This window comes from Dipodomys merriami, unplaced genomic scaffold (genome assembly GCF_024711535.1).
Source record: "Dipodomys merriami isolate MVZ:Mamm:240054 unplaced genomic scaffold, mDipMer1.0.p SCAF_57, whole genome shotgun sequence".
In the NCBI taxonomy this organism is placed as follows: domain Eukaryota; kingdom Metazoa; phylum Chordata; class Mammalia; order Rodentia; family Heteromyidae; genus Dipodomys; species Dipodomys merriami.
In genome coordinates, this window is record NW_027206146.1 from 2,183,583 (window position 1) to 2,206,640 (window position 23,058).

At 46.3% G+C, this 23,058-nt stretch overlaps 1 protein-coding gene across 1 annotated transcript; it reads left to right on the forward strand.

Annotated features, from left to right (window-relative positions):
- Positions 1-516: 516 nt before the first annotated feature.
- Znf274 (zinc finger protein 274) lies at positions 517-22,526 on the forward strand. The gene is made up of 8 exons (XM_070000727.1): positions 517-786; positions 1,162-1,231; positions 2,136-2,262; positions 3,123-3,218; positions 11,752-12,186; positions 15,359-15,447; positions 19,928-20,054; positions 20,483-22,526. Exons 2-8 carry the CDS (start codon positions 1,199-1,201, stop codon positions 21,457-21,459), a joined length of 1,884 nt encoding a protein of 627 aa, XP_069856828.1. The 5' UTR covers positions 517-786; positions 1,162-1,198; the 3' UTR covers positions 21,460-22,526.
- The last annotated feature ends 532 nt before the right edge of the window (positions 22,527-23,058 follow it).

A 23,058-nucleotide genomic window follows, 5' to 3' on the forward strand; every position in this document is an offset into this window, starting at 1 on the left:
CGGAGTGAGACTTCCAAGTCTAAGCGAGCTATTGTTTAGCATGCTGCCTAGGCCTCTGCCCTGCGGGCCGTCAGGGGACACACAGGCCGGAGCTCTCCAGGACTAGCTCTGGCTTTCCGGGGGCCTTCCCTCTGCTCCCCACAAGAAGCGAGGACTGTGCGTGGACCCGCCAGGCGCACTTCCGGCCCGCCCCACCTCCCCGAAGGCGGACTTCGGGTTCTGCTCACGGGGCCACTGGGCTCGCCCACTCGTCCAGCCTCAGGAAGGCGAGCAGACCTGTCGGCCCCGAGCCGCCCAGCCATGGCTCTCTGCAGAGGGCCAACGAACGAGAAAGGACCCGGGGCACTGACACACCCGGTCTTCCTCCACCTGCGTGGGCCCCGCGTCCGGCAGTCAACCCAGCCGGCCGCCCCGCACTTCCGGGCCTCTCGCGAGGACGAGATCAGCCCCGCCAGCCGCCGAGCCGCGAAACTACTCGGCACTTCCGGGCCTAGCCTCCCTCGACTCCGACTTCCGGTCCGCCTCCTCTTGGCCACCCTTGTTGGGTGTTACGAGTCTGGCCAGCCTGGGTCGCCGTTCAGGAGACGCTGGGACCCCCGTAGTGTAGTGTCCTCTGCCAGAGACCTCCAGTGTTCTGTGGGGCCCCGACAAGCGTCCTTTCCGCAAAACCGATAGTCGCCGCCTAGGTGCGGCCGCCGCGGGGGCCTCTGGGAGTTGTAGTCCGGACCGGGGCTCTGACGCACCTCACCGCGGGGCCCTTTGGCGCCATTGCGGGGCGCGCGCTTGGTGAGTGCTGCTTTTAAAAAGTGGCTTCCGCCTCGGGCTGGGCATATCCTCTGCTTCTGTCCCGTCAGCTCGGTGGCGGGAGTCGCCCTTACCTATCTGTCCGCTGCGGAGTTGGAGGAGAGCTGTCTGTGGTCCTGGACCGGGATCCCAAGGGCCGCTGCTCGCAGCCAGGGTGGAGCCGGGTGGACGGCAGCCCGCCTCCCGGGTCGGGGCGGCCTCGGCCGGGTGAGGGGACCCGGTCCTCTTGGCGTGGAGTGTGGGGCGAGGACTCACCGGTGCCCCAGCTTCGGGGCGGAGGATGGACGGGGCGGAGTCCGGGAACCTCGGCGTCCCCCTCAAGCGCCTTCCTGCCCCCTCCGACTTTTGTTTTCTCAGAACTCTGCCCACTCACGAGGGAGACGCAGAGGGGAGTATGGCCTTCAGGCGCTCGCCATCCTGGTCCAATGTGAGTAGTGACTATCACCTCCCAGCCCCTGAGGACGCACATGGGGGGCGGGGGAACAACTACGGTCTCTAATTTTTATTTTATTTTTTGTCGGTTGCGGGGTTTGAACTCGGGGCCTGGGCGCCATCCCTGAGCCCTTTTGCTCAAGGCTAGAGCACTACCACTTGAGCTACAGCGCCACTTCCCTACAGTCTCTGAAATGCCCCCGTTTCTCGGAGCACTTCTGCAGGGAGGGGGTCGGCTGTTACGGGGAAACTGCTTCGATTTCCTAGTGAGTGTTTAGAAAAGAAGCCAAATGGTGGAGGATTCTGAGAGTTCTTAACCACCCGTTTACACTAAAGGAAGCTAGGCGCTTATGGCTCATACCTGTAATTCTAGCTGCCTGGGAGGCTGAGATCTGAGGATCAGTGTTCAAAGCCAGGCCAGGAAGGAAAGTGTGAGACTTTTGTTTCCAATGAACCACCAAAAGGCCAGAAGTGGAGCTGTGGCTTCAAGTGGTAGAGTGCTAGCCTTGAGCAAAAAACCTCAGGGACAGGCAGAAGCCGGCACCCAAAAATGGCATTCATACCAATCTCAGAGTAGTAATCACCAGACCTGGTTAATTGGAGATTAGCCTGGGCTGGCTTCAAACTCGATCCTCACGTCTCAGCCTCCTGAGTAGCAAGGATCAAAGATGTTCTCAGAGGTGCCTGGCTACAAATAAACAATATTTGGTAGAGGAGATGTCTCACTTGCCCTCGCTGTGTCCTAATAGGTCCAGGCATGGATTTATTCAGGATTTCAAACAAATAACACAAAGTGAGACAGGTAGAATCCTTTCAGGTCATCTTGGCCAGTCTCCTTTCTCTTCCTGTTACCATGGAGGAGGATCTGCCCTTGCTGAACAGGATCCTGTGGGTTTTAGGAACCAGTGACCTTTGAAGATATAGCACTGACTTTTAACCTGGAAGAGAAGAGACTGCTGGACATCCCACAGAAGTCCTTATACAGGGAAGTGATGCTGGAAAACTACAGAAACCTGGTCTCAGTGGGTAAGGCCACTCTAAATGTCAAATGCTTTGGCTGGGCGTGGTGGTGCCTGCCTATAATCTCAGCACCGAGAAGCTGGAGGCAGAAGTTTCAGGCCAACTTGGGCTACATTATAAGATCCTATCTCAAAAAAGAAAAAAAGTCTGTGCTTTGTATTATTATTTGTGGTGCCTCTGAAGTGTGTCTGCTTAGGTGCGGGCTGCTGGGATTAGATTGGAAGTATTAAGAGCTTGGGAGTACTCTTCTTTGTATGCATAGGAAAAAAGGCAGCTTCTTGGTATGACTCAAGTTTCACCCAATCCCTAACTCAGTGTCTCTTAAGTACTGGGGGAATTGGGGGAGGTGCATCAGGATTGATTGTACCTGCAGTAGTGAATACTATGTAACAATTGCAGAGGATGTGTTATCAGTGTCCAGCAGTTTACCAGTTTCATCAAAGGTCCAGATTCTGTCCATTTCTATGGTTCTTTTTGTACCTTTCATCTTTTGGCTAGTTGTTCTATGGCTGTGGCTCCAAACTTCATGCCTGGGTTCAAGGCAGAAACAAACGAGGTAACATCCATAGCCATTCACAAGGGTCGCATGTGCCAAGAAAGCCAACGTTTTCCCAATAAGTTTCCTAATTAAGATCTTTCCCTGTATCTTGCTGGACAGAACTGGCCTCACCTCCCTCAAGCTCCTCAGCTGGCAAAGGAACTCAACAAATAGGACAAAAGGGATGTGTTTGGTGGATATCACTGCCTTGGGCCCCAAGTCATGTTAAGTTCCAGCAGAGAAATGGTAGGAATAGAGTGTATTGCAGGAGGGTAGCATTTTGTTCAAGCACAGACTCCCCAAGCCCTGTCTCTTTTCCCTTGAGCAGAACTCCATCTTTCCAAGCCAGATGTGATAATACAGTTAGAGAAAGCAGAAGACTGCTGGACAGTGGAAAGAGAGATTCTTCAAGACACCTTTCCAGGTGAGAACCAGGCCTATGGGAGTTCCCACAGGGAATGAGCCAACTAGCTAATCAAAGACTGGTATCTTAGAAAAGAGGTCAAATGTAACAGAACCCAAGTCTAATGCTTTGGTATGAATAAGCTTCAAGTTTTCCCCTGGCCTTAGTTTGGTTGAAAGTGAATCCAGGATGGGAATGCAGCTTATCGATAGAGTGCTTGCCTACCATGCATGAAGCCCTGGGTTCCATTCCTCAGTACTGCATACACAGAAAAAATCAGAAGTGGCACTGTGGCTCAAGTGGTAAGAATGCTAACCTTGAGCAAAAGAAGCTCAGACAGTGCCCAGGCCCTGAGTTCAAGCCCCAGAACTGGCAAAAAATAAAATAAAAGCCCAGGGCTGGGAAGGTGGCTCAGTGGTAGAGTGCTTGCCTTGCATGCATGAGGCCCTGGGTTTGATTCCTCAGCACCATGTAAGCAGAAAAAGCTGCAAGTGGTGCTGTTGCTCAAGTGGTAGAGTGCTAGCCTTGAGCTGAAGTGCTGAGGGACAGCGCCCAGCCCCAGAGTTCAGGCCCCAGGACAAAAAACAACAACAAAAGATTCCCTTACTCATTCTACTCATTGTCTACTTCATTCTCCTTGTGTGATCACTTGTAACTGCTGTCTCCAGCTAGACTTTTTACTATAGATTTATGTGTGTGTCTCTGTCTATCTGTCTGTCTGTCTGTATAAATATGTATTCAATCTGTGTGTTCATGTTGGTTCTGGGGCTTAAAGTCAGGACCTGTACTCTGACTTGTTTTCTGGTGTTTTACCACTTGAGTCATGTCTCTAGTCCCATATTTTACTGGTTAATTGGAAATGGAGTCTGGGAACTTTTCCTGTTCTATTTTTGGATCATGATTCTCCAGGTCTCAACCCCCTGAGGAAGATTATCAGCATGAGCCACCTGGCATACTCACATTTTAATGATATACTCAATAGAAACAAGTTTATACAATTCCTATTCATATTTTGGTGTTGTCCACATTTGGCTTTTCCTATCTTGATGAATATTCAAGATAGTACAAAGCAAGAAATACAAATGCATTCTTTGTATACATTTTTCTGTACATTCAGGTTAGTTTTTCTATAGATTGAATTTGTAGAAATAGAAACACAGGATCAAAGAAAATGTAAGCTAATTATGATAACAGCAAAGAGTTCTCGGGGCTCTTTATGTTCAAGGCTAGGGTTTTACCACTTGAACCACAGTTCTACTTCAGGCTTTTTTGGTGAGTAATTGGAGATACGAGTCTCATAGACTTTCCTGCCTGGGCTGGCTTTGAACTGAGATCCTCAGATCTCAGCCTCTTAAGTAGCTAGGATTACAGACATGAACCACCAGCACCCGGCTTTAAAAAAAAAAAAACCACCTAGTTTTTGTTTTTGTTTTTGTCTTTTTTTTTTTTTTTTTTTTTTTTTTTTTAGTACTAGGGGATCAATCCCAGAATGTTGTATTTGCTAGGCAAGTGCTTTGCTACTGAGCCACATCTCAGCTCTATAATGGCCTTTTTAAGATTTGGAGATTGATGGGATTTTTCTTACCAGAAAAGGATGTTACTTAGTTCAGATTTTTCTCATGACTAACAAATCAAACCATGTCTTTATGTGACAGAAGATTGAACCCAATCCTCATACTGGATGGTAAAGTATTCTACCACTTGATTATACCTCTAGACTCTAGATATTTGTAGTATTTCTGGTTGTTTTTTTTATTGTTATTGTTTGTTCATTTTGTTGGTCATGGGGCCTGAACTCAGGGCCAGGGCACTGTCCCTGAGCATTTTTTTACTCAAGGCTAGTGCTCTACCACTTGAGTCACAGTTCCACATACAGCTTCTTGTTGGTTACTTGGAGATGCAGATCTCAGTCTCCTGAATAGGATTACAAATGTGAACCACAGTCCTCCAGACTACCTTTTTTTACAATACAGTTTTATAGTTTGAGGAATTTTCTTTTTTTTTAATTTTTAAGGTGTGGGGCTTGGAAGGTGGCTTAGTGGTAGAGCGCTTGCCTTGCATGTCTGAGGTCCTGAATTAGACTCCTCAGCACCGCATAAGCAAAAAGAAAAAAGCTGGAAGTGGCGCTGTGGCTCAAGTGGTAGAGTGCTAGCCTTGAGCTGAAGAACTGAGGGACAGTGCCCAGGCCCAGAGATCAGGCCCCACGACTGGACCCCCCCCCAAAAAAAAAATAAATAATTTTTAAGGTTGTTTTTATTCATTTATTTGTTGTTGATGCTTAGGGTTATACATGGTATACAGTATGGAATCACGGAGCTGTAGCTCCCCATCTCCTCTTTTTAATTTTGTTACAGGTTTATAATTGTGTAGAAACATTGTCCTAATGCTTTCACATATTTGAGCATTTTTATATTTCTTCATTAAGCTCTATTTGTTTAGCGTTTGCTCTTGTATATGGTACAGCACAATTTCCATACCATATTTTGACTACTTCTTCCTCTGCTCATTGGAAGCACCATCTCTGTGTGGAGTAAACTATGGTCATACCCTATATTGTGCAGAACTCTTTCTAGATTCTCCTTTGTACTTTATGTTTTATCCTCTCTAAGAAACACATTATTGTACTTACAGCTTTAGATAAACGTTAGTATCCTTTGTAATTATAAAATTCTGAAATGTTCTTACTCATCCCAAGCTTCAGCGGACTTACCATCCATTAGTTGAGAAAAAATCCTAAGAATGTAAATTATACTTGATTGGGCTTACATTATTGCTGTTATCTGATCTGATTGATTATGTCTTATTCTTGCACTGTTGTTCCAGCAGAACCTAATATGCACATAAGTTTCTTATTTATAACTGTTCAGTTTTCATTACAGTTTCTGATACAAAGCTACCTGCAAGTATACAATAGGAGGAAGTTGGGGCTGAGAAGGTGGCTCAGTGATAGAGCGCTTGCCTTGCATGCCTGAGGCCCTGGGTTCGATTCCTCAGCACCACATAAGCAGAAGAAAAATAAAGCCGGAAGTGGTGCTGTGGCTCAAGTGGTAGAGTGATAGCCTTGAGCTGAAGAACTGAGGGACAGCACCCAGGCCCAGAGTTCAGGCCCCATGACTGGACCCAAAAAAAAAAAATAGGAGGAAGTTACATTAATAGCTTACTTCCTTTGGATAGACATCATGTTAGTTGCATCACAAATTCTGGAACATAATGCTGTGCATATAAAGAGTGAATGTCTGATCTGATTTAACTGGGCAAGTTTCTAGGTTTTAAGGATCACTGTGCTGTATTTCTCTTATTTCATGTCATGGGTTTTTTGTTTGCTTGGTTGGTTGGTTTGGTTTGGTGCGAGTCCTGGGGCTTGAACTCTGGGCCTAATTTTTGTTTGCATAAGGGTCATGTTATACCACTCGCACTGCTCTACTTCTGGCTTCTTAGTAGTTAATGGAAGATAAGAGTTCTATAGAGTAGCCTACCTGGGCATTCCAAACAGAGCTATATCTCTAATCCCATGATTTTTTTTTTTTTTTTTTTTTTTTTTGGTCGGTGGTGGGGCTTGAACTCTGGGCTTGGGCGCTATCCCTCAGCTCTTCAGCTCAAGGCGAGCACTCTACCACTTGAGCCACACTGCCACTTCCAGTTTTCTGGTGGCTTATTGGAGATAAGAGTTTCACAAACTTTCCTGCCCAGGTTGGCTTTGAACCACAGTCCTCAGATCTCAGCCTCCTGAGTAGCTAGGATTGCAGGTGTGAGCCACTGGCATCCGGCCCCATGATTTTTTTTTTTTTTTTTTTAGTCTTTTGTGGGGCTTGAACTCAGGGTCTGGACGTTGTCCCTGAGCTCTTTAGCTCAAAGCTAGCACTCTTACCACTTTGAGCCACAGCACCACCTCCAGCTTTTGTTGGTTAATTAGAGATAAGAGTCTCACAGAGGGGTGGGAATGTGGCTTGGTGAAATAGTGTTCACCTAGCATTCATGAAACTCTGGGTTCAATTCCTCAGTACCACATAAACAGAAAAAGCCAGAAGTGGCATTGTGGCTCAAGTGGTTGATTGATAAAGAAGCTCAGGGACAGTGCCCAGACCCTGAGTTCAAGCCCCAGGATTGGCAAGAAAAGAAAAGAAAAGTCTCCCAGACTTCCCTGCCCAGGCTGGATTTGAACTGCAATCCTCACATCTCACCCTCCTGAGTAGCTAGGATTACAGGTATAAGCAACCAGCACCCAGCTATGAATCTCGTTTCTGTGTGTCAGTAACCTAATTATTTTTTATTTTATTTTTTGTTTTCGTTGGTTGTGGGCTTGAATTCTGGGCCTGGGTGTTGTCCCTGAACTCTTCAGCTAAAGGCTAGTGATCTACTTGAGCCATAGAGCCACTTCCGGTTTTCTGGTAGTTAATTGGAGATAAGAGTCTCATGGACTTTCCTGCCCAGGCTGACTTTGAACTGCAATCTTCAGATCTCAGCTTCCTAAGTAGTTAGGATTACAGGTCTGAGCCACCTGTGCTCTGCTAAGAAGACTGTTTACAGAGTGGAAATTTGGGTGTTTTTTTTTTCTTTGTTTGTTTGTCGGTTATGGGGCTTACTCTGGGCTTGGGCTCTGTCCATGCACTCTTCTCCTCAAGGCGAGTGCTCTACCACTTGAACCACAGCACCACTTCCAGTTTTCTAGTGGGTTTTTTTTTTTTTTTTTTTGTCCGGTTGTGGGGCCTGAACTCTGGGCCTGGGCACTGTCCCTTAGCTCTTCAGCTCAAGGCTAGTACTCTACCACTTGAGCCACAGCGCCACTTCTGGCTTTTTTTTTTTTCTTATGTGGTGTTGAGGAATCGAACCCAGGACCTTGAGCATGCAAGACAAGTGCTCTACCACTGAGCCACCTTCCCTCTAGTGGTTTTATTGGGGATAAGAGTCTCACGAGGTTTCCTGCCCGGGCTGGCTTTGAATTGTGATCTTCAGATCTCAGCCTCCTGAGTAGCTAGGATTACAGGTGTGAGCCACCGGTGCCCGACTTTGTTTTTTGTTTTTGTTTTTTAATGTGGAAATAATTTTAAACAAAAACTTAAACCAGTCATACAATGATTCCTTAGTACTCTTTAGTTTGACTTCCTTTCCTTGACTTACCTTAATTGTTACTTGTCATTACTTATTCAGATAATGAAATATAAATGTCTTGGGTCCATAGAAACATCCTAAAAGGCTTATAAAGCTACTTGTATGCATCTGTTAGAACCTCAGAAGCAGGTCCAGATATTACTTAGAAATGTGAGTTTAGCTGGGCGCTGGTGGCTCAAGCCTGTAATCCTAGCTACTCAGGAGGCTGAGATCTGAGGATCGCGGTTCAAAGCCAGCCCGGGCAGGAGAGACCGTGAGACTCCTATCTCAAATAAACCACCAGAAAACCGGAAGTGGCGCTGTAGCTCAAGTGGTAGAGCGCTCGCCTTGAGCTGAAGAGCTGAAGGACAGCGCCCAGGCCCAGAGTTCAAGCCCCATGACCGACCAAAAAAAAAAAAAAGAAATGTGAGTTTAGGGGCTGGGAAGGTGGCTCAGTGGTAGAGCGCTTGCCTTGCATGCCTGAGGCCCTGGGTTTGATTCCTCAGCACCACATAAGCAAAAAGAAAAAAGCTGGAAGTGGCGCTGTGGCTCAAGTGGTAGAGCGCTAGCCTTGAGCTGAAGAGCTGAGGGACAGCGCCCAGGCCCAGAGTTCAGTCCCCACGACCGGACCAAAAAAAAAAAAAAAGAAATGTGAGTTTAGGCCTATCTCCTAAAGCGGTCTTTCGGTGCACTACCTTAATAAAACTGGGATTGAATAAAAGGTAGGCCTTTTTGTCAACCGTATTTCTACATATATAAGGAAGGTTTGGGGAGAATTGTTTTTGTTTTAGAAAGAAGCAAATGCTACTCTAGCTCTTATCTTTTATGTAGTTTTAGAGGGAAATACATGGAAAATGTAGGGTATGAAAAATGCAGTTGGTTTACACATGACATAATTCAGCATGAGCATGGTGCTTCGTGCTACCGAAGAGACTGAAATCTGAGGATTGCACTTCAAAGCTTGCCTGGGTAGGAAAGACTGTGAGACTTGTATCTCCAATCAATCCCCAAAAAATACCTGAAAGTAGAGTTGTGGCTCAAGCAGTAGAATGTTAACCTTGTGCCAAAAAGATAATTGTTCAAAGAACAAAGTAGAAAAAATGTGGTTATTGTGAAAGCTCAATTGCAGCTCAGCTGAGACTTCCTTAACTAAGTAAGTATCATGTTAGGATATTAATCTCTAAAGACCTAGATAGAAGTCTTTTCCACAAATTTTTCAGTATCTGAGAACTCACATCAAATAGATTACTGTAGCAGAAAATGTTTTTGATCTAATTCGTTGTTAATTTTTAATGAAATTTTGTATTAGATACAAGAAAATCTAGTACTATTTAATTTGGAAACATTCCTACACCAAATAGTTATATCTGAGAGCTTTGAAACCAGAGAATGCAATTTCTGGAAATGATTTGGTATCCAGCTCTTACCTAACATCACAGAAGTAATGCAAATTACATTAACAAAAGCTTGAAATATTGTGGAACTTACTGGGGAGGACCCCTGTGAATAGGAAGGGGAAAACTTTCAGTAGGAGTCCTCATTCTGTGTATCAGAGGACTCATATTGGCAATGATTCTTTCCATGAAATCTGAAGACAGATCAACTTGAACTCCCACCTTATTGAAATATGAAGAAAAATTATTGGAAAAGTTCCACCAATAATAAAAATAAAATTGCCCTTTTTCAACCAGATATTTAGAATATAAACTCTATAAATATATGGATGTAATAAAGCAAGATTCAACCTCTTTAGTTTGTTATATTGTCCCCCCTGAATACTTAGAACAAGTTTTAACAATATGAATGAGAGCAGGGATCTTAGTTTTGTACCTTGCCGGGATTTTGTTTTGTTTCATTTTGTTTTGTTTCTGCTGGTCCTGGGGGTTAAACTCAGGTCCTGGGCACTGTCCCCTACTCATTTTTGCTTCAGGCTAGCACTCTACCACTTGAGCCACAGTGCCACTTCTGAGTAGTTTGTTGGGGAGATAAGAGTCTCACAGACTTTGCTGCCTTGGCTGGCTTCGGACCGCAATACTCAGATCTCAGTCTCCTGAGTAGCTAGGATAACAGGTATGAGCCACCGGCAACTGACAGCTTTGCTGTTTGTTAACACAATGACTAAATCCCTAAGAGTTCAGTAAACTACTGAGCAAATAAAGAAACAAATGTCAAGGATGTATCTTCAGAGAAGAAACTTTGAAGATAAAGCCAGGTTATGCAAATGGGTAAGGGATGTTAATGAGAATTCTTGAGATGGATGATACTGTAGAGAACTTTGCAGGGCTGTCAATCTTGGATAAATATCAAACATTTTGCCTAGAATTCAAACTAGTGAGTGATTGCAGGATTTGTTGATCTTTTATTGAAGGGCATTATGTCTTTTGTCACCTCTTTATTTGCTCACTAGGATCTAGGCATATTTTGATTTTATCCCAAGATCCCTTTCTGGCATTCAGACTATGAATAAGAAAGCCTTACCCTAGAATGCCTTACCTGTAGGAAGGAAAACAAACTAATAAGCTTTCTGAGGTTAGGAGAGATTTCCTTCAAAATCCTATAGAAAAAGGAAAAGTGATTTAATGATTGTAGTAATCTATAAGCTTGTAAAAATGTATTCAAGGGGCTGGGAAGGTGGCTCAGTGGTAGAGCGCTTGCCTTGCATGCCTGAGGCCCTGGGTTCGATTCCTCAGTACCACATAAGCACAAAGAAAAAAGCCGGACGTGGCACTGTGGCTCAAGTGGTAGAGTGCTATCCTTGAGCTGAAGAGCTGAGGGACAACGCCCAGGCCCAGAGTTTAAGCCCCACGACCGGACCCAAAAAAAAATAAAAAATAAATAAATAAAATTTTATTTTTATATTAGCTTTCAGAGGGGCTGTCCATGACAGTTCTCATGAGAAACCCTTTCACTCCCCTACTGTATCTTTGCTTCCTGTTCCAACTCATGCCACAGTATAGAGGCTCAGTAATGATGCTGAGTACATGAATGAGCAAATAGTGGAACAAACCCATGGAAGGTATAAAGCTGCCCACATTGGCCCTATACAGATGATTAGAATACTAATAACTTCAACAAGTAATTTCTTGAGCCTTCTGCCTCATAATTTATTTGAAAAATGTACATTGTCCTCACAAAGTTTTTCTGTTAGGTTGCTAAGAGATGTAGAGGGCTGGAAATGTAGCATAGTGGTAGAGTGCTTGCCTAGCATGTATGAACCCCTGGATTTGATTACTCAGTACCACATAAACAGAAAAGGCCAGAAGTGGTGCTGTGGCTCAAGTAGTAGAGTACTAGCCTTGAGGAAAAGATGCTCAGGGACAGAGCCCAGGCCCTGAGTTCAAGCCCCAGGACTGGCCAAAAATAAATAAATGAAGTTTCCACTGGTTTTAATTTGTATTTCCCTGGAAAATAATGATCCTGAACATCTTTCCTGTACTTGTTGCTCTTTTTTTCTATTTTTGACCAGAATGTTCTGGGGCTACACAAGTACCTCAGTTGGGTCTTCCTGCTGAGGATCCCCTGATGAAGATCAAAGTAGTTGAAGTTCTTACCCTGAACCAAGCGGTGGCTGGTCCCCGGAATGCTCAGATTCATGCCCTCTACACTGAAAATGGAAGCCAGAGTCCAGTCCAACAGCTGGACAGACATCCATCTGACACTGAAGCCGTTCGCCAGAAATTCCGACACTACCAATATGAGAAGTCAACTGGGCCTCAGGAGACCATTGCTCAGCTTCGTGATCTGTGTCACCAATGGCTACAGCCAGAGCTGCATTCCAAGGAGCAGATCATAGAGATGCTGGTGCTGGAGCAGTTCCTGGGTGTTCTGCCTGCACAGCTAAACTTGTGGGTTAAGTCACAGCACCCAGAGGACTGCGAAGCTGCAGTGGTCCTAGTGGAAGGTATGGTCTCAGTGTCCAAGGAGGAAGAGGGTGAGGGGAGGGACAGCTCATGGGTTGAGTGGGGGGGCTTCTCAGAACCCAGATGGAGTCTCAGTGCCCAAGTAGGAAGAGGGTGAGTGTGGTAGAGGGTAAGGTGTTGCACAGCTAGGGGGGAGGGGGCGGCTTGAGGCTGGGGCTCTGCCACTTGAGCCACAGGGCCACTTCTGTGGTTCTGAGAGGTTTAATGGAGATAAGAGTCTCACGGACTTTCCTGCCCTGCCCGGGCTGGCTTTGAACCAGGATCCTCAGATCTCAGCCTCTTGAGTAGCTAGGATTTATAGGCATGAGCCACCGGTGCCTGGCTTGACCTAGAGCTCTTGAAGGAACTTTCTAAAGCCTTTTATGGAAACTTGCAGATACAGTCCTTTCTTTTCATCCTCTTGGGATCCCTGTCAGATTTGCCCTCTAGCTCTTGGTATGTAGGGCCTGCACAAGATGTGGTAGCTAAGGTGGGACTTAGAGTAAGGCTTGCTGAGCCTGTGGTCCTGGGGGAAGATGGGATGTGGCAAATGCATGCACATACATGTTATACTGCAAATGGAGACCAAAGGTGGACTCACTGGTGGAGCCACTGAAGGCTGTTTATGTAGCTGACAGCTGATAGGTACTGGAATTTGTCTGGGTAAAGAGGCAGGATAGGGTGTACCTAGCAAAGGAAGCACTGCCTCTGAGGGTCCAATGTGGAAATGACCAAAGTATAGCATGCAGAAACTGAGGAGAAACTGGGTAATGAGTCTGGATAGGTGTGAACAGGGTATGAGGCCTATACGTGAGGTTCCTTACAAGGATCTTTTATTTAGCCATTCTGAGGGCTTGAACTCAAGGCTTAGGCACTGCCCCAGAGCTTTTGTGTTCAAGGACTTGAGCCACAGCTCCACTTTGGCTTTTTTCATCATTAATTGAAGATAAGAATCTTGCGGAAGGAAGTGGTGCTATGGCTTAAGTGGTAGAGCACTAGCCTTGAGCTGAAGAGCTGAGGGACAGCGACCAGGCTCAGAGTTCAAGACCCACGACCGACCAAAAAAAAAAAAAAAAAAAAAAAGCTCAAGTTTGGGGCTGAGAGGGTGGCTCAGCGGTAGAGCACTTGCCTTGCATGCATGAGGTCCTGGGTTCGATTCCTCAGCCCCACATAAGCAAAAAAAGAAAAAAGCCAGAAGTGGCGCTGTGGCTCAAGTAGTAGAGTGCTAGCCTTGAGCTGAAGAGCTGAGGGACAGCGCCCAAGTTCGAAGTTCAAGCCCCATGACCAACAACAACAAAAAAAGAATCTTGTGGATTTTTCTGCCAGGGCTGCCTTTGAACTGCAGTCTCAGATCTCTGCCACCAGGGGTCACTAGTATCACAGATAGCAACCTGTGCCTTGATTTTTTTTTTTTTTTTTTTTTTTTTTTTTTTTTTTTGCCAGTCATGGGGCCTGAAGTCTGGGTCTGGGCGCTGTTCCTCTGCTCTTCAGCTCAAGGCTAGTGCTCTACCACTGGAGCCACAGCACCACTTCCGGCTTTTTCTGTTTATGTGGTGCTGAGGAATCGAACCCAGGGCCTCATGCTTGCAAGGCATGCACTCCACCGCTGAGCTACCTTCCTAGCCCCGATTTTTTTTTTTTAATGAGTAAGTTTATTACATTGTCCACACTGCCCCCAAGTTCCTGTGTGCAAGCATTCCTCATGCCTCAGTCTCCTGCATAGCTTGAACTACAGAGAGACAGATCTACAGACGTGTGCCACCACACCTGCACTTCCTGTCAAAATTTGAATGTTTACCTGAAGGATGAGGAAATATTATCCTGAACAGTGAGAATCAGTCTCCTGAGTTCTGGGAATAAGTGGCCCAGTCCGACATGAACTTTAGAGACCCCTGGGCTGGTGGTGGATGGTGGACAGGAGTATGTAATCTGCCTACTTGGGCTGCTGCCCTCGGAAAGCTGCAGCTTGCCAGCAGTGACCATGCATTTGTTTGGGTTATTTCTTTTTTTTTTTTTTTTTTTTTGTCGGTTGTGGGGCTTAAACTCTGGGCCTGAGCGCTGTCCCTCACCTCTGCAACTCAAGGAGAGTGCTCTACCACTTGAGCAACAGCACCACTTCCGGTTTTCTGGTGGTTTATTGGAGATAAGAGTTTCACAGACTTTCTACCTGGGCTGGCTTTGAACTGTGATCCTCAGATCTCAGCCTCCTGAGTAGATAGGATTACAGGCCTGAGCCACCAGCGCCGGGCTTGTTTTGGTTATTTCTGAGTGTTGCATTCTTTATCAGGCTGAACTTGAGAGCATGAATGCTTTGTCATTGCTCACTACCATACCATACTCATGGTATCCAGAGGATATTTCTAGAACAAACAAGTGACTGACTGATTGATGCTTGAGGAAGCAGAAGTAATCTAGAGGTAAACTGTTGAGTTTCGAAGAGTAGGTGTAGATATTTTGCTCAAGCTGTGACAGAATATCTTGTAGAGAAACTTGAAAGAAGAATCTGTTTCTGCCGACAGTTTCAGAGTTCTGTTCATAGTCTCTTGCCCCATGCACTTCGGCAGAACATCATGGCAGTGACATGAGACAGGGAAATTGAACTGGGTGCCAGCAGCTCAGGTCTGTCATCCCAGCTGCTCAGGTGGCTGAGATCTGAGGGTTACGGTTCAAAGTAGCCCAGGCAGGAAAGTCCATGAGACTCCAATAAAGTACTCCGAGAAAGCCAGACATGGAACAACCAGAAAGAAGTCAAAGATGAGATAGTCCCAAGACCTGCCTCTATATAGACCAGCTTGCTATATATGGGTCCCACCTCCTAGTTTCTACAATCTCCCAAAATAGTGCCTCCAAGTTGGATACCGGTGGCTGAAACCTGTAGTCCTAGCTCATCAGGCTAAGAGCCAGTGGATTGCGGTTACAACCTGCCCAAGCAGAAAAGTCCATGAGACTCTATCTCCACTTAACAGCAAAAAAGCAGGGTTGGAGGTGTAGCTCAAGCAGTAGTGTTAGCCAAGTAAGTTGAGTAAGTGTGTATGGTTCATGCATGGGTGACCACAACCAGGCCCATCCAGGCACAGGGATTGGGAGGCATTGGGAGAAGAGAGGAGAGCAGACAGCAGGACAAGGACATAGGTATGCAAAACCCATCACCTGCCTGTTGTGTGTCTCTTCCAGCACTACTTGCCTGCTCTCCTAAGACCACTGCCCCACAGAAGGAAGAAAAGAAGGATGTGGCCATCTTGCCAATGGAAGTGCTGCCTGAGGTAAGCAGTCTCACCCTTTGTTCTTCTGGGTACAGCCTACCCTACAGATGTATATAGTATGTATAGAGTATTGCAGGTATAGACAACATACAGTATGTATACAGTATGTGCAGGTGTAAACTGTATATACATATACATACTGTATATAGCATTTCCTGCAGATGTTGTGCCTAAGATTTTTTTTTTTTTTTTTTGTCGGTTGTGGGTCTTGAACTCTGGGCCTGGGCGCTGTCTCACAGCTTTTCAGCTCAAGGCACTCTACCACTTGAGCCACAGCACCACTTCTGGTTTTCTGGTGGTTAATCGGAGATAAGAGTCTCATGGAAGGTGGGTGCCGGTGGCTGACACCTGTAATTCTACCTACTCAGGAGGCTGAGATCTGAGGATCACGGTTCAGAGCCAGCCCAGGCAGGAAAGTCTGTGAGACTCTTATCTCCAATAAACCACTAGAAAACCAGAAGTGGCATTGTAACCCAAGCAGTAGAGCACTTGCCTTGACCTGAAGAGCTCAGGGACAGCGCCCAGGCCCAGAGTTCAAGCCCCACAACCAACAAAGGGGGAAAAAAAAGTCTCCTGACTGGGCTGGCTCTGAATGGTGATCCTCAGATCTCAGCCTCCCAAGTAGCAAGGATTACAGTCATGAGCCATGGGCTCCCAGCCCCTAAGATGTTTTTCTGTGCAAAGCTTTGCAAAAGCATCGTACATGCTGGGCCATTCTGACTTTTGAGCTCTTTAATCTGAGCTGGGTTCTGAACTATGAAAGGCTGTCCTGCCTCCACTATGGTGTTATTGAAGGCGTAGACAGGGCATCAATACCTGGAATTCAAGCCACAAAGCAAGAGCACAGGGACCGAGAACTGGAAGAGAAATAAGAGGCAGGTGCTGGGAATGTGGCTTAGTGGTAGAGTGCTTGCCTAGCATGCATGAAGCCCTGGGTTCAGTTCCTCAGTGCCACATAAATAGAAGCTGGAGCCGGGCACTGGTAGCTCACGCCTGTAATCCTAGCTACTCAGGAGGCTGAGATCTGAGGATCACAGTTCAAAGCCAAGCCAGACAGGAAAGACCATGAGACTCCTATCTCCAATAAACCACCAGAAAACCGGAAGTGGCGCTATAGCTCAAGCAGTAGAGCACTTGCCTTGAGCTGAAGAGCTGAGGGACAGCGCCCAGGCCCAGAGTTCAAGCCCCACGACCCACCAAGAAAACAAATAAAATAAATTAAATAAATAAATAAAACAGAAGCTGGAAGTTGCGCTGTGGCTCACGTGGTAGAGTGCTACCCTTGAGCAAAAAGAAGCTCAGGGACAGTGCTTAGGCCCTGAGTTTAAGCCCCAGGACTGGCGGGGGAAGAAAAAAAAAAAAAGGCAGAACAACCACAGGCAGCCTGTTAAGATTGCATTGTCTCCCAACTGGAAGAAGAGAGACCTCTTCCCTCACTCTGTCTCAGGTAGAAGAACGGAGCCCCCATCCTTCAGAAAACACTTACTTGGGGCATTAAGAGTGAAACACTAAAGGCTGAGATTTGTTTCAGAACAAGTTTTCTTTTTTTTTTGGGGTCCTGTCATGGGGCCTGAATTCTGGACCTGGGCGCTGTCCCTCAGCTCTTCAGCTCAAGGCTAGCGCTCTACCACTTGAGCCACAGCGCCACTTCAGGCATTTTTTTTGGGGCGGGGGGTCCGGTCGTGGGGCCTGAACTCTGGGCCTAGGCACTGTCCCTCAGCTCTTCAGCTAAAGGCTAGCGCTCTGCCACTTGAGCCACAGCGCCACTTCCGGCTTTTTTCTTTTTGCTTATGTGGTGCTGAGGAATCGAACCCAGGGCCTCAGGCATGCAAGGCAAGTGCTCTACCACTGAGCCACCTTCCCAGCCCCTCAGAACAAGTTTTCATGTGAATGAAACAGGATTCGTCCTATCTTGCCAACCATTAAAGTGATGGTGTATATGTGACATTGGTCAATGATGTTTGTCCTGTAAATGGTTTTTACTGGCTCAAGAAATTACTGGCTTTAGGGCTGGGAAGGTGGCCTAGTGGTAGAGTGCTTGCCTTGCAAGTGGTAGAGCACTCACCTTGAGCTGAAGAGCTGAAGGACAGTGCCCAGGTGCAGAGTTCATGCGAGAGAGAGAGAGAGAGAGAGAGAGAGAGAGAGAGAGAGAGAGAGAGAGAGAGAGAGAAGGAAGAAGAGGAAATACAGGTAAATGTTTTGCCATTTATGTATACAAGAAATTGTAGGCATTAAAAGTATTTTATTGATTGCCGGGCGCTGGTGGCTCACGCCTGTAATCCTAGCTACTCAGGAGGCTGAGATCTGAGGATCGCGGTTCAAAGCCAGCCCGGGCAGGAGAGACCGTGAGACTCCTATCTCCAATAAACCACCAGAAAACTGGAAGTGGCGCTGTAGCTCAAGTGGTAGAGCGCTCGCCTTGAGCTGAAGAGCTGAGGGACAGCGCCTAGGCCCAGAGTTCAAGCCCCACGGCCGACAAAAAAAAAAAAAAAAAAAAAAAAGTATTTTATTGATTAAAAAAAGAAAGAAATTTCTGGCTTTCAAGTGATGAATAGTGTAGGCTAGTCTTCAGATAAGGCTGCATCCCTATGCTCCCAGGTGATAGTAAGGGTCTCTGGGCTTGTCACTCTACTCACATTCCTCCGAGGCAGGCTCTGCTCCATTTTATACAGTCTTGAGGAGAAGGGTGTATGTCCCCCCAAAACTCTAGTAAACACTGTAAACCTGGGAAAATGCTCTGCCCCAGCTCAGACCTGTCAACCAAAGCAAAGGCTTAGTCTTCTTCTTTGATTGTAGCATAAAACCGGAAGCTGTTCCCAGGAGCAGGCTCTCCTGGGGTGTTGGATACAAGTGTGGGTATTGTATGGCAGCTTGCCTATAATGCTTGAGTCTCTGTGAATCAGGAGCTCTGCCTCCCAGCTCAGCCTCTAGACTCTGGGGTGTGAGAAAGACCCAGTGGCTCTTTGGATTTGGGGTTTTTTTGGTTGTGGTGGTGGTGGTGTTTTGCTCAAGTCGTGGGACTTGAACTCTGGGCCTGGGCACTGTCCTTCAGCTCTTCAGCTCAGGCTGGCTTTGAACCATGATCCTCAGATCTCATCCTCCTGAGTAGCTAGGATTGCAGGCGTGAGTCACTAGCATCCAGCTCCAATGGATCTATTTTTTTGGTCCGTTGTGGGGCTTGAACTCTGGGCTTGGGCGCTGTCCCTGCGCTCTTTAGCTCACGGCGAGCACTCTACCACTTGAGCCACAGCGCCACTTCCAGTTTTCTGGTGACTTATTGGAGATAAGTCTCATGGACTTTCCTGCCTGGGCTGGCTTTGAACCATGATTCTCAGATCTCAGCCTCCTGACTACCTAGGATTACAGGCGTGAGCCACCGGCACCCGGCTTCCAATGGATTTTTTATGGGCCTGAAGTTAGTGTCTCTGAGCACTCCCCCTAAGCAGAGAAGTCCCTGGCTGCCGCGGACCGGGTTCTGTCGGGACGACGGAGGACACCTAGGGGAGGAACCTGGAATAGGATGGGGAGATGGCAAACAGACAACTCACACACATTAGGAGTGGATGCTGAGTGCGATTTAATGCAGAGGATAACAAACTTTTATAACAGAAGTCTTCATGAGAAAGGGCAAAAGGTTACACAATCTTGCTGCATGGCTTCATTTTTGGGTGGTCACCTGATAGGCAGTTGTTTCCGGCTTATCTCTAAGAAATACAATGGGTTTCGATGTTTGTCACCAATTAACCATTACCTTCTTTTATAGAGGCCTTAACTTTCCCATAAGATCTTTCCTGTTTCTTCTTTAATAGTAAACCTCAAGGAGACCTAGATCTAGCAAGTCTCTTAATAAATAGCAGGAAATTCCTTCTCCTAAATAATTATCTCAGCAATTGCCATACATTCTTTCTGTTCTAGCCGAGCCTGCAGCTTCTTGTAACTCCTTTACAAACAATTCCTTCTGCTGAAGTGACTTTGTGAAACCCCCAATACTTTTATATTTACTTATAACTTGTCTACTAGCCTTCATAAGAGGGATTTCAGGGTAGCACTTAACTCTGGTGAGTTAGTCATATTTTTAAGACACTCATCAGATATTGGAGTCGTCAACACTTTTAAGAAAGAGCTTTGAATAAGGGAACGTTGACAATGAGTAAGTACAAAGAGCAGTAGAAACAGTAAAAGATTAATAGGCACTCTTATGAGGAAAAGAAAGACAGAAACACATCTTTCCCAGGGGTTTGCCAGCCTTTCCAGGAGTAGGCCTTTTAGAAGCCCTATTCTCCGAGGTAGACTTCGGTGAAGTCCCAATACTCGGAGATAGGTTTTTGAAGCCCCATTCTCAGGTTTGAAAGCTGGTTTCCCATGCTAAGCAGACTCCACTGGAGTAGGCGTGGCACCTGGCACAGCAAACTACTGGAGCATGCTAGAAGTCTTGCTCTGTCTCCACTGGCAAATCTCTGACATATATGTAACATCACAGGAGCCAGTGACCTTCCAGGATGTGGCCGTGGACTTCAGCCAGGAGGAATGGGGACTGCTGGGCCCTGTGCAGAGGACTGAGTACCGTGACGTGATGCTGGAGACCTTGGGGAACCTGGTCTCTGTAGGTAAGGACCTGCTGCTGGGGGAATGCTGTGGGGTTCCAAGCCAAGGCCCTCATCTTCTCCCAACGCAGTGGTTGGCCTGGCCATACCTTCCTTTGCTCTGTTCAGGACCGTTAACTGGAACTTATCTAAGCTGGAACCTATAGGAACTTTAGATGAACAGAGACAGGCTTGGTCCAATTCTCCTTAGGGAAACAAGGAATGAGAACAGAAGCCTGAAGAGCTAGTTCTGAGAATGTTCTCTGGTGACTAAGTGGATTGTTTTATTGCTCATCTCGGTCACTAGATTGGTTGTTCTTTCTTTGCATCCTCATGCCTTTGTACATGCACTCCCCAGATTCCATGACTGTTTGGAAAAAAGAAGTCCTTATCTCTTGAGTACTTAATTCTGCGTTAAATTGTACAGTCTACATCTTTTTGGTTTGTTTCAGGGTGGGAGACTGCATTGGGAAGCAAAGAGTTAACTTCAGATTCTCCCTTTCCTGTGGAAGAAGCAGTTCGTGATCTAAAAATGAAAAAGTTTTCAAGGGACAACACCCACCGTTCTTCCTCAGAAGACGATGTACAAGACAAGGTCCAAGTTGTCCCCAACACAGTGTTGAAACAAGTGGAGTTCACCCGGGAACAAGGCCTCTCTGAAAAGCAGCTCACTGAAAGCCCAGAATCCCAGCCAAGCACTGGCCTCCACACCAGTCAGGGTTCAGTCCTAAACATTCCTTCCACAAAGGGCTTACGCAAACGTAGCCTGCAGGCTAAAAACATGGGAAGTAGTCCACGTGTAAAAACCCACAAGAAGGACTGTGAAGTGGGGAGAACCAAGAAGAGCAACAGTTGTGTAGCAAGTGGTTCCCGTGCAAGAATTCAACAAAAGGGCTCGACAGGAAGAAAAGCCAAGGAGAGCAGTGGTTTTAGGAAAACGATATGCCATCGAGCTCAGCAGATTACTTTTATAAGAATTCACAAAGGGAGCCAAATTTGCCGATGCAGTGAATGTGGGAAAATGTTCCGAAACCCAAGATACTTTTCTGTCCATAAAAAGATCCACACAGGAGAAAGGCCCTATGTGTGTCAGGACTGTGGGAAAGGGTTTGTGCAGAGCTCTTCCCTCACACAGCATCAGAGAGTTCACAGTGGGGAGAGACCATTTGAGTGTCAGGAGTGTGGGCGGACGTTCAATGACCGCTCGGCCATCTCCCAGCACCTGAGGACTCACACTGGAGCCAAGCCCTACCCATGTCAGGACTGTGGGAAAGCATTCCGGCAGAGCTCGCACCTCATCCGGCACCAGAGGACTCACACTGGGGAGCGCCCCTACGTGTGCAGTAAATGCGGAAAGGCCTTCACCCAGAGCTCACATCTTATTGGGCATCAGAAAACACACAGTGGGAAAAAGTATAAGAAGAAGTAGCCCAGTTCACAGCCCTCAAGCCTGTGGAAGCATTGCTAGCCCTCCTGCCTCAGTCTCCCGATTGCTGTATACACCATTACTCATGGTGAGAAGTTTAGACAAGCCAATGAATTAATAAGTTGGAAGTTGCTAATTTTTTAGCTTTTTGTTTGTTTGTTTGTTTTGTGGTCCTGGGGCTTGAACTCAGGGCTTGGATGCTGTCCTGAGCTGTTTTTGCTCAAGGCTAGCACTCTACTACTTTGAGCCACAGTGCCACTCTGTTTTTTTTTGGGGGGGGAGGGGTGTTTGTTTTGTTTTGTTTTTGTCAGTTGTGGGGCTTCAACTCTGAGCTTGGGCGCTATCGCTCAGCTCTTCAGCTCAAGGTAAGAACTCTACCTCTTGAGCCACAGCACCACTTCTGGTTTTCTAGTGGTTTATTGGAGATAAGAGTTTCACGGACTTTCCTGCTCGGGCTGGCTTTGAACTGTGATCCTCAGATCTCAGCCTCCTGAGTAGCTAGGATTACAGGCGTGAGCCACTGGCACCCAGCTTGTCACTTCTGGTTTTTAAGTAGCTAATTGGAGATGAGTCTCATAGGGACTTTTCTGCCCAGACTGGCTTCAAACTATGATCCTCAGAGCCACGAGCACCCGGTTTTATTAGCTTGAATTCTTCCTTTGGTCACTATAAGTAACAATGAAATCTGAAAATGTTTATAGGGGTTTTGTTTGTTTGTTGTTGTTGGTTGTGGGACTGGAACTCAGAGCCTAGGCACCATCCCTGAGCCTCTTTATGCTCATGGGTAGTGTTCTATCACTTGAGCCACAGTGCCACTTTGGTTCTTTAGTGGTTAATTGGAGATAAGGCCTCACAGGGACTTTTCTGCTCAGCTGGCTTCGAACTGTGATCCTTAAATCTCAGCCTCCTGAGTAGTTAAGATTATAGGCTTGAGCCACCAGCACCCAGCTATTTATAAGTTTTTTAAGCCAGGTACCAAATAATCTATGCACTTATAATTACATCCAGGGTAAAGTGTTTATGTATTTGGAAAAGATCTTAAGAAAATGTAAATAAATAAAGCTATATTTCCATGTAGAATTTGATTCCTGCGTATTAAATATTTGCAGTGCTTTGATATTTAAAATGAGCAACATAAAACAAAAGGAAATTGTCAGATCTAGCAAGTCTATACAAGGCCATATCACCTTGGATTTCAAGTGAGTTGAACTAGCAGGTTGTTCTCACTTATCATTGTAGTAGGATTGATTGGTGTGGACATAGGAAACCTGTAAGACCCACTAGAGCTCAAAGGGCTGGAAACACCTGAGAAGCACAACATCTCTAAAGTTTTTATTTTCCCAGAGGACTCACTGGGAGAACTGTTGTCCAGCAAGGAACTTAACAACAGCTCAGTGGCAGCACTAGCACCATTTGTTGTTGTTGTTTTGTTTTGTTTTGTTTTTGCTGGTCCTGGGGTTTGAACTCAGAGCCTGGGCCCTGTCCCTGAGCTTCACTGTGTTCAAGGATAGCACTCTTCACTTGAGCCACAGCATCACTTCTGGCTTTTTCTGTTTATGTGTACTAAGAAATCAGGACTTCATGCATGCTAGGCAAGCACTC